Source organism: Rhododendron vialii, chromosome 5a, assembly GCF_030253575.1.
Source record: "Rhododendron vialii isolate Sample 1 chromosome 5a, ASM3025357v1".
Classification (NCBI taxonomy): Eukaryota; Viridiplantae; Streptophyta; class Magnoliopsida; order Ericales; family Ericaceae; genus Rhododendron; species Rhododendron vialii.
The window spans coordinates 12,417,460-12,430,020 of record NC_080561.1 but is presented as its reverse complement, the minus strand read 5'-3'; the positions used below and the strand labels follow the sequence as shown (position 1 = coordinate 12,430,020).

The 12,561-nt window shown below is 36.9% G+C and overlaps 1 protein-coding gene across 1 annotated transcript; it reads right to left on the bottom strand.

Annotated features, from left to right (window-relative positions):
- Positions 1-1,610: 1,610 nt before the first annotated feature.
- LOC131327582 (uncharacterized) lies at positions 1,611-2,183 on the bottom strand. The gene has a single exon (XM_058360733.1). The coding sequence runs from the start codon at positions 2,181-2,183 to the stop codon at positions 1,611-1,613; it is 573 nt and encodes a 190-aa protein (XP_058216716.1).
- Positions 2,184-12,561: the final 10,378 nt, after the last annotated feature.

Genomic DNA, 12,561 nt, shown 5'->3' with positions numbered 1-12,561 from the left:
TAGATGAATTCTATTTCGCAATACCACCCTATATCTCTAGGGTTCAATCTAGCATTCAAATCAAGTATCGGTGCAATATACAATTAATCAATGATAATTAAAACAATTAATAAGCAATGCAATCACGCAACTTTTTATGAATGGGCCGTTGCCCTTAATATCGCATAACCAGATGATAATAAGTAAGAACTTTAAAAAAAAAAAAAGAAATATTTTTCTAAGCTCCTGTTAATTATTTTCAAGTAATTAGATTCATTAAAAACTCATTAAATGCATTAATTAGGTAAAATATTAGAATAATTAACATGACCTTAATAAGAGTCCTAAAGGTCTTATGCAACCAGTAGAGTGTCAAAAGTTGGGTTCGAAGAGTCGCGAAATTAATTTAAATAAAGACGTTAAATAAAGTGGCCGAAAGTGAAGTAATTAGATGATAAATAATCTAATAAATAAAATATGTTGAGATTAACAAATTTTCATCTTCAGGATGTAAGGAGTCTAAATAAAATTACTCGGGCATTAATAATATGGTTTATAAGGTCGTAAGGAATTTTTGATTGGAAACACTATAGAAATAACAATAAATAGTAATTTAAATAAAATATATATTAATTTAACAAGATATTATCTTTGAGATGCAAGGAGTCTGGAAAAAATTTGTTTGGGTGTTAAAACGTTATTTGGAAGGTCGCAAAGATTTTTCGTTAGTAAACTTGATAGATAACTAATAAATAATTCAATAAATAGATAATTAAATAAAAAAAATATGATCTTAACAAGTTATGATCTTTGAGGTGTTAAAAGTCTGGGAAAAATAGTTCAGGCGTCAAAAATGAGGTTTGAAAGGTCGCAAAGTTGTTTCGAAACATTTAAAACCAACTCAATCTACCAGATAAATTAAACGGATATAATTAATACGTTTTATACTAAGATGATATTATATTGTAAGAAAATAATATCAAATCAGTAGTTTTTCATAATATTAATATCAGAAAGATTGTAAACTAAATACCATAAGGGTCATCTTCTTCATAAGTAATTACAAATAAAATGTCGGGCTCAAAAATAATATCAAATTGATGAATACGGCAGAAAATGCGCATTGAACTATATTTTTTTCGTTTGGGACATAGGGTTAAGCATATAAACACTTAATATACTTAGAGAAGTGGTTGGAATGGATTATAATAACTTTAATCGGATCGAATTGATTTAAAAACGAATCTTGAATTTTGAGAAAGAAGACTTCGGGTTCTTTGATCGGGAGACTTTGGAACCAAATTGGACGATGTTTGGTGATGCTAGGAGTTGTGGGAAGAGTTTGAAATGATCGAATTGGATTTCAGTCGGGTCTTGGTACAAAACCCACTTTTCACTCTCTTTCTTTCTCTCTCTAAAACTCCATAGATTGGAGCTTCGCTTTCTTCTGTTTTTCTCTTCTTTTTTGGTCGGTGGAGTGTGGAAAATATCGTTGTATTTTCGTGGGTCAATGGGGTGGGGTATTTATAGGAGAATTTTGGTGGAAGATGATAAGAGTGAATTTAATGGGGTTTTTTTTTTTTTTTTGCCACAATGATAACTGTTGTTATTTATACGTCAGGAACGATACATCAGACGGGAGACCCGTCCCTCGAAAGGGGACCAAGTAACCACAACGGTGGGGATTCAGTCCAAAGACTATACCCCGAACCACTCAAACCCTTACTTGCCAACACATGAGCAACCGAATTACCAGTCCTACGAACAAAAGAAAAGCTGCAGCACTGGAAATTTTTGCTTAAGGCTTGAATATCATGAATGATCATTTCCACCTCTTGATTGGTTGTGATCTGGCCATTGAGCATCTTCACCAGCAATTGAGCATCACTTTCCACGAAAATAGACCCCAAACCAAGTTGGAAGCCAAGATGAACACCTTGTCGAATTGCCAAAGCTTCAGCAACTAATGAACTTGCACACCACTGTGAAAAACCCATAGAAGCAGCAACAAAAAGACCTCTATAATCTCTAACCACAATACCATAGCCTCCTTTCCCCATGTCTTTCTTCCATGAACCGTCCACGTTAATCTTAAAGATCCCATCTGGAGGCCTAATCCACGAATTTGCAGCACCCTCCCCGGATGAAACAAAATTTAGAGGGTTCAAAGAGTTTGCAGACAAGAACTCTTGCAAATATTCCATTGCCCACTTGCACACCACCCCAGGAAGAGCTAGCTTATGTTCAAACAGAGCCCCATTTCGACACTTTCAGATATACCACATAAGGACTGCAGCAACTGACATACGCCATTCCTTATTGCTTTGATCTTGCCACCACAGTTCCATAGAGCCCCAAAAAGAAGAAAAAGAAGCAATTTGTACTGCCCCCAAACTTACATGCAAAGGCGACAAACGCCACGCTTGAACAGCTAAAGGGCAATTACAAAGAATATGGACAACAGATTCTTGGTTAGAACCACAAACCGGACAGCTAGGATCGTTGATAACCCTCCTCCGCTGTAGAGCTTTCCTAGTTGGGAGAATTTCATGGCAACATCTCCACAAAAAATGTTTAATTTTATTGGGGATATTGAGCCCCCAAATAGATTTCCAAAGCGCCTCATTCCCAGCCATCAAAACGGTCCCCCCGTCCTCTCCATTTCCCATAGACCTTTGATTCTTCAATTCTAGTGCTGACAAATAGCCAGAGCTAACATTATAAGTACCTGCATGTGACTGATGCCAAACCAACTTATCAACCCTGTTCGTCCATGATAAAGGAATGCTGAGAATGCACCGTGCATGATCCGGAACGAAAAGCCGAAAAATAATATCTTCCTTCCATGTAGCTGAGGAAGGATTAATAAGTTGGTTAACTCGCACAAAACCCCCATCATCCATCAACCTTTGCGGATGGAAAGCCCCATCCATTGGCACCCAAGGATCCGTATCAATGCGCACTTGCTCGCCATTCCCAACTGACCACCGAACTCCAGTGGCTAAAACCTTCTTGCTTTCCCAAATGCTTCGCCAAACCCATGACGAATTAGAACCCAACTCAGCTTCCATAAACGAACTATCCTTAAAATATCTACTTTTAAGAACCCGGGCCAATAAGCATCCTGGAGACATCATAATCCTCCATCCTTGCTTTGCTAAGAGAGCCAAATTATAAGATGTAAGATCTCGAAACCCCAATCCTCCCTTGAATTTAGGATTGCATAGCCGACTCCATTTCATCCAGTGAATTTTTCGTTCATCACATTTTTGACCCCACCAAAATCTAGCCATAGCTGCTTCGATTTGGTGACACGACCCTTCCGGTAACTTAAAACAGGACATAGCATATACCGGAAGGGCCAAAGCTACAGATTTAAGCAACACCTCTTTCCCAGCCTGGTTGAGAATTTTCTCTTTCCACCCGGCTAATTTCTGAAGAACCGTGTCCTTAATATAACCGAACAGGGCTGATTTAGACTTACCCACCTCTGCCGGCAACCCTAAACATTTTCCCAAATCTGAACGAACTGGAATAGACACCAACGCACTCAATTCCTGCTTCAAGCCCACCCCAGTGTTCTTACTGAAAAACATCGAGGATTTTTCAAAATTAATAACTTGGCCAGATGCACGTCGATACTCATCCAAAATTGTTGCAATAGATTGAAGCTCACTTCGCTTAGCTTTACAGAATACTAAAGTATCATCCGCAAAGAGTAGGTGACTGATAGGAGGACAACCCCTACAAATTCTGAGCCCATGAATCGCATTCCTCATTTCAGCCTTCCGAAGCATCATTGACAACCCTTCTGCGCAAAGTAGAAAAAGATAGGGTGAAAGTGGGTCCCCCTATCGTAATCCACGAGAAGGAACGATGTAGCCAGTAGGATCCCCATTCAATAACAAAGAATAAGATACAGTCGAAATGCATCCCATAATCCATTTGATCCACAAATCAGCAAACCCCATCTTCCTCATAATAGCCTCCACAAAACCCCATTCCACTCTATCAAACGCCTTACTCATATCCAGTTTCAACGCCACAGATCGATTATTGCCATATCGACAGTTTTTCAAAAAATGCAACGCCTCTTGAGCCAAAATAGTATTGTCCGAAATCAATCGCCCACTCACGAAAGCACATTGATTTTCACTGATAATAGATGGCAAAAACCGTTGCAAACGATTTACAAAGACTTTCGACAATACTTTGTAAACAGAATTACAGAGGCTAATAGGACGAAGCTGCCCCATATTCATAGGACACCTGACTTTAGGAACAAGGACAATATGAGTATGATTAATGCTACGAAGAAGATGACCTGAATGGCAGTAACTCCGAACAGCATCCACCAAACTTGGGCCCACAATCTCCCAGTATTCTTGTAAGAAACTCGCCCCCATTCCATCGGGCCCCGGCGCCTTATCGGAAGGCATTTGAAACACCGCCGTTTTAACTTCGGTAAAGGAAATAGGCCTCGTCAAGAACCTGTTCATCCTCTCAGAAATTCTACTATCCACACAATGAAGCACAGAATCAACCTCTGAAATACCCTCCGAGCTAAAAATATTCTGAAAATAATCCAGCGCAATTCCTCTTACTGCATGCTCGCCCTCACACCATCTACCCAAGCTATCTTCAAGCCCCATCAATTTGTTCTGTTGACGACGTTGAATAGTCTGGGCATGGATAAAGGCAGTATTCCTATCACCAGCCTTAAGCCAATTGACTCTCGCCTTATTTTTCCAATAAACCTCTTCATCCATAAGAGCATTTTTCAACAAAGTCTTAGTACGCCAAAACTCCTCTTGATCAAAACTTGAACCCTCAAATAAGAACTGAAGTTTAGATTCCAAGTGGACCGTGTTACATCTGGAATTACGTTGATGCTGCTTTCTCCATTGGATCAACCTGAATCTGCACTCCTTTATTTTTTGGTGAATCTGAAACCATTTAGAACCTGAAATACGCATACCCCAAGCTTGCCGAATAATAGAATCACAATCAATCTTACTGCCCCATCTTTTATCAAAAATAAAGCGATGCTTGAACTTCTCCACTGAAACCATACTGTTAAGCAAAATGGGACAATGGTCAGAACCTCCCGGATGGAGATGATTAACCGCTGCATTAGGAAAAGCTATCCTCCAGCTGGAATTAGAGAAAAACCGATCCAATCGAACCCGCACATTGTCCCTTCCAGTTCTCTTATTATTCCAAGTAAAAGGATATCCAACATAACCCAGATCAATTAAGTTACTATCCTGGACAAACTGTTGAAATTCAGTAAGTTCCCATGCCTGACGTTGGTTGCCTCCCATCTTCTCCTCAGCATGTAAAATAGCATTAAAATCCCCACCGACCACCCAATCCTCATTATCTCCCCTAGCAATGTGAACCAGTTCCTCCCACAAAATCCTTCGGCCCTGAGATGAATTGGGTGCATACACCCCCGTAAACCGAAAACGCCATTGAGCTACTGTAACATAACAATCAATAAAATGCGAGCTACTGCTAATACATTGAAATGACACCCCCTTCCTCCAAAATATACACAAACCACCTGCCAAACCCACAGGGTTAACACTAAAACAGCCATGTACACCCAGGCGCTTTTGAAGCCAAACCAAATAACGAGAGTCGTTTTTAGTTTCCATCAAAAACACCACATCAGGGGAATGGAGTTTCCAAAACTCCCTCAATCGGGAAACTGTCAGAGGGTTCCCCACACCCTGACAGTTCCACACCAGAACCTTCATTGAGATGTCGGGGGCCCTTTATGGTAGGCCGCATCCACCCCAATATTAGAGATATCCCCAAGAAAAACCCTCTTACCTGAATTTTCAAATGATTCATCTTGTTCCAAAACATCCAATTTGCGTTTACTAGAGTTCTGAGAGCCCGCACCACCGCTGTCATCACTCCAGTTCGCTCCATGATTTCAAATGATTCATCTTGTTCCAAAACATCCAATTTCAAATGATTCATCTTGTTCCAAAACATCCAATTTGAATTTAATGGGGTTGGGTTCATGGGATTTGGAATGAACGAATTGGGCTTAATTTTAGGGTTAGGGAGGAAGTAGAGACTGAGTAAGAGACGGAGAGATGGAAGGAGTTTGAGGTGAGGGAGGAGAAGGAGTGTGCATGTACGCATGTATGTGTAGGAAAAATTTAAAAAAAATGCATGTATATATTACATGCATAATTGTATTTAAAAAAAGTATTGCATTAAGGAAAATAACTCTAATAATATTATATTTAGAAAAAAAAATCGGGTCAAAAATCCGTATCATTACACCCAGATCTTACAATTAAAATCCAAAAACAACACTCACCTATGAGTTGTCAACATGGTAAGGGCGAATCTGCGCTTACAACATAGCAGGATTCGATTCCCTCTGGAGACAAATCATGATTTAAGTGGGGGGCCATGGCGGTGAATTGTTGTACTAGTCTCCCTCGATGTTTGGATTGCGCAGTCGGATCTAATAATAGCTTGGCTGCAGGATTGTTTCTCAGTTACAAAAAAAAATCCCAAAACTACATGTTGAAACATGGAAAAATACCATAGACCAACACCTTCCACAGACCAATACCATGCATGTAATGGATTGAAAACATGAAAAAAATACTAAATATAAGATTCAATCTCATACACAAATGTAATACAAAGGGTGTTTCATATACATCGTCTTCAACAAAAGCTTCATAGTTCCAAAAGTTTGTTCTTATCACTCTTCAACTGTTCATGATTAAAAGTCTTATGTCTTGTTTGGACAGTGATTTGAAAAAAAATCTCAACTCAAAAAATACTCATTACTCATATTTTCAATCATTACTCGCATCTATCTCCAATCATTATTTTTATTTCTTTTTCTATCTCTCTCCAATCATTATTCCTACTTCTAATCATTACCCTCATTTTTCTCTCCACTCATAACTCTACAAAAAATTTAAAAATTCATCCAAACACAACATTAATAAGTTATTTGAAATGGATCCACACCAAAATATATTACCCATTAAGGCTACCAAGGAATATATATATATATAAAAGACTTCAAGATCTAAATGAAATACGACATCATACTCAATTCCTTTTCTTTTCTTTTCTTTTTTTGTTAAATGATAACCACTAATGAACCAGTTAAAAACCATTTACATGAATTTATAGAAGCCACACTTTGAAATTCCAATATTTCACTCTCTTATAAGAAATTCCAATATCCCATCGGATGTTAAAACCAATGAAAAAGAGATTCGATCCCACTCTGCTAACACACACACAAAGAGTCAAATTTTAAAACCACCTCTTTCCTTCAACAAAAAATATGGATGGGCAGAGAACATGTACCTAAAAAGAAAAGAAAATGGGCAACAAATCCTATTTACTGAACTGACTGAACGAGGATCAAAAAAAAAACTGACTGAATTGTAAATTAAAAGGCAATGTCTAAATACAAATAATAATAATAATAATAATAATGGAACAACTAACAAAAAAGAATGAAACAAATAATGGAACACCAAAAAAGAAAAGAAGGTATGTACTGTGTGTGTGTTCGGTACCCATTTTAGTTAAGTTTTTCAATTATTATCCTACTTCTTTCTCCAATCATTACCCTATTTTTTCAATTATTACTTTCTCATCTCTCTATCTCTCTCTAATCATTACCACTCTCTTCAATCATTATCCTATTTCTCTCTCCACTAGGGCTGTAAACGAACCGAATCGAGCCGAACTCTGTTAAGTTTGTCTCGGGTTCGTTAAGGTATGAGTTCAGCTCGAGTTCGATTCAAGCCTGAACAACTTGGCTTGAGTTCGGCTCATTAAAATTTTTCAAGGCCCGGGTTCGGCTCAGTTGGATTCGTTAAGGTACTAGTCTGGCTCGAGCTCGACTCGGGTTTGGCTCGGGTTCGATTCGAACTTGAATATCTTGGCTCAAGTTTGGCTCGTTAAACTCAAATGAATCGAGCCTAGCCTAATCTAAGCTCGAATTAAGCTTGTCAAGACTCAGGTTTGATTCAGCTCAGCTCATTAAACTCAAGCGAACCCAAACTCTCTCATTGATCGTATAGAATTTGGGAGAAAAATAAGTATTGAATTATATATACAACCTTAAAATTTTTTACATTCACAATAGACCCTTATTGAATTATTAATTAAATTTAAGTATAGGTTCGCGAACCTAACCGAGCCGAATACCGTTAGGCTTAGGTTCGGCTCATTTACGGAACAAGCCTAGAATTGAGGTTCAGGTTCAGTTCGTTTAGCAGACGAATCGAACTCAAACGAGCTCTTACCGAACCGAATCTCGAACAGTTCGCGAATGGCTCAATTCATTTACAGCCTTACTCTCCACTCACTACCAAAACTAAATTTTACCAACCAAACAAAGCCTTTATAGGAATGCCACCACTTTCCTTAAAGTTAACACAGCCAAATTTTAGAGAAATGCTACACTTACAACATTTTTCTACAACATGTTTACAACACGGTGACGTGGCCAGGGGACCCACTCACTTTACCCAGCCAAAAAAAAAATGAGTGAGTCCCCTGGCCACGTCACCATGTTGTAAATATATTGTAGAAAAATGTTATAAGTGTAGCATTTCTGCAAATTTTATGGGACAGAGCTTTGACTTTGGAAATAGGAAAAGGTTTTATGGAGTATCATTTTGAGCTTCTTGAAAATCAGACAAAAGTTTCATCTTTTTGAGCTTTGACCAAAGGTTGTGCGCTTGATTTGACTCACTTATTTTTGGCCCTCAGATATCCACTAAAAATGTTTCATTTTATTATAGCCATCCACTAAAAATGTTTCTCCGCACCGTCGTGAATTTTATTATAGCCATCATCCACTAAAAATGTTTCTCCGCACCGTCATGAATTTTATTATAGTCATCCTCTAAAAATGTCTTTTCGTGGTCTTCACATCATCATGAATTGTATTATAAATTATAGATAGACCTATTTGTATTTTTTTTCCAGAGAATTATGTGAATATACATAACGGTAAAAGAAGTTAAATAAACCTAGGATACTAAATTTTACGAGAAAACTTCCGTCTAGTTTTAACGTTTGATCAAGTTAAAAGAAGGTTAAAAATTTTAAGTTCCCACTTAAGTTTTTTTACGGGATTTTATGGAAGAAATGATCACTTGCCATTGACCTGTAAGGAGTTTTGTAGGCAGTGGAATGGATAGATTTAAGTAGGGAATTCTAGTTGTTTTTCTTGTTATAATAAAATGTGACATGAGTAACAAATCAAAAACCGAAATAGGCCGGTCAAACCGAACCATTATTATTTGGTTTGGTTTGATTTGTAAAATATCCAAATTAAAATGTCTGATTTAATGAGCCATGAAATTCTTTTGAAAAGGACCCCAACGGCTAAGAAGTTGAAAAGCGGGACCGGTCGATCAATTTCTCTTAGAAAAATGCCTTGACCGGATCAATCTAAATCGTTTATGACAATGATGGAGATGAGAGGCGCCGGCCTACTAATGCACTTTGTGTACAATTATTCGAAAAGAAATTGAAAAACTGATCCCCAAGCTCATATTCCAATATCCATAAAAGGATACTGTCATGTGGCGCCACAACTATTTTTTCAACCGCATACTTAAGAAAATCGAATTTCCGCTCCCTTGTTTCTTATGAATGAGCCCTAAAATTTGGCATTTAGACTATTTAGTCATTATTTTATGTGTATAAAAAGAGAAAATTTAGAATGTACTTATAATAAATAAATTGGAGTACAAAAATTGTTCCCTTTTTATTAAAACTACCGTAAGCCCACGTAAATGCATAGGTAGACACTACTTGTCAAATGTCAATGCTAGTAGAAATTTTTGGTTGCAAATCAGATACCATGTGGTATGCGATGCGCACATCCGGATCGTTCAATAATGCAACCGATGATTCGGATTAGAAGGTATTGAACGGATTTTACAAAAAGAAGAAGAAAAAGTGTGTTTCAATCCGGACTAGTGGTTGCATTTTTGAACAGTTCAAATGTGCGCGTCACATACCACTTCAGCTGTACCTTAATTGCACCCAAAAATTTTTCGGTGGCAGGACACTTACACTCGATCGTTGCAACTCCAGGGGAAGAAATGATCTGTGGGCATTTGAATGATTTGTCAGGCTGTCAAGTTCTTAGTGAGCCATTCCCCATTTTAAAAATAAAACAATTTCTCTATCTCCCAAGCTAGTATTGGTTTGTTCTACTCTCTCTCTCCAGTGGTGATCAAGGTTCGAGTCTTATAGAGAACAGATTTGCGGTTTCAAGATTATAGATAGTCTCTGAGCCCTCCGTTGACTAACATGCTAACACCCCACTGATTAATTCCCACTAATATATATCGTCTGGCAAAAAAAAAATATTGAATAAAATATTTCTTATCATATGGTGTCGTCGTATCAATTTTAATAAAATATTTCTTATCCCCGAATACATTGTAATTGACGATAAAATTCGTATTTTTTACCGTAAAGTTTTATTCGTGAATGACCTATGCATGCGACGATCCCCCTCTCCAGTCTCCTCAAACCATTTTTAACCTGAAAAAAAAAAAAAGAACTTTGTTACAATCACAAAAAAAAACACATACCCGCACAATCGCATTATACTCCCTCCGTTCCATATTGAGGTACCATTTTCATTATTTTTTTTGTTTATTTTATCTTGTCTATATCTTTTAATTTATAGTATTTTTTATGATTTTAAATTTTTTATATAATAAAATTAATTGAGATTTATTAAATAAGATCCATATTAGATATTTTTAGCATTACATATTGAAAGATATTAATTTTTTTTTTAAATATTCAAAATAGTAACATGGACACTCATTCACTCAATATGGAACGGAGAGAGTATTTGTTTGTTGCGTAATCCTAAGGGGACCGAAGAAATAGATACCGATGGGGTACCGACGGACAAGCCGATGATCGGAGCCGTTCAAACAAATTTTTTTTAAAAAAAATCCGAGTGGTCTCGCAAAAAATAAGATCAATCCGATATCTGTAAATGCTTGATCCTATCTTCTATTTTTTCATTTAGATTTCAGAATCTTGTAATCTGAATGCAAAAAAAATGAAAGATTGGATCGATAATGCACACATATTGGATTGAGTTGATTTTATTTGTGGAACCGTTCTACCCACACAGACAATTTTTACACAGATATTGTACAAATTTTTTGTGGGGCTCATTATGAGATCCTACAAAATGATCCGAATCGTTCATTAATTTTAAAATATTTTTTAAAGGGATTTCTGAAAAAAATTAGCTCAATCAAATACATGTAAGTGCTTGAACCAATCTTACAACTTTTCATTTAGAATTTCGGATGAAAAGTTGTAAAATTAGTTTAAGCACTTACATGTATCCGATTGAGCTGATTTTTTATGAGGTCCCTTAAAAAATTATTTTAAAATTAATAAACAGCTCGGATTATTTTGTGGAACCCCATAGTGAGCCCACAAAAAAATCTGTGCAATGTCTATGTTAAAATAGTCTGTGTCGGAAGTGTTTTCATTTGGTGATGGCTTTCTTGTTTTTTCCAATAAAATTTGGAAGATGATTTAAAAACTCCACTTTTGTTTTGTTTTGTTTTCTTACATATCAACACAAAGTGGAGTGTTAGTGGATAAAATTGGAGAGCCAAAATCAATTTCAAAATTTTTAGAAAAATAATTTTGGCACTTCATTTTTTTATGATAACACTCAAAAACTTTTTAGTGTAAAAATTATACATATCAAGGCACACTAAAATATAAATTTTGGGGTGTCATCATTAAAATTGGAGTGCCAAAATCAATTCTCATGTCTTGTTCTTTTTGCTATTTGAAAAGAATTTTTCAAAAAATTCCCCCTAGATTCTTTCTACTTTCAACATTTCTCTCTCCACTTATTACCCCTACTATTTTTCAAAATACTTTTCAAAACACAAACCAAACACAGCAGGATTTATAACCATAAACAAACAAGAACCCGTTTATACGTACCGACAAAATGGATACCGATGGGGTACTGACAGGCATGTGGGGTAGACCTAAGTAACAGGTCGTGTCGGGTCATGTTCATGTCGTGTTAGTCGGGTTCGTGTCACAAATCACCCAATCCGAACCCGACCCATTTAAAAATTCTTGTTTCTCGAGTCATGTCATTTTCGTGTTTCATGTCAGAAATGCTCAACCCTAACCCGTTAACTTTGTGTCCGGTTCATGCCGTGTTATCGTGTCTGTTGTCCAAATCTATATAGAATTACAGATATACCATATATTATATATATGTTCATGTTAATAGGTGATACAAATTAGTAACCGTGTTGGTCGTGTCAATTTTTGTGTTTCGCATGTTCAACCCGAACCCGACCCATATATAAATCGTGTTCTCGAGTCGTGTCATTTTTCGTGTTTCGTGTCAGAAATGTTCAACTCTAACCCGCTAACTTCGTGTCCGGTTCGTGTCATGTTATCGTGTTTCGTGTCCGTTGCCCAGCTCTAATGTGGGGCTCACTCTAAATCCCACCTGGATGATCCGAGTCGTTCAATAATTTATTTTAA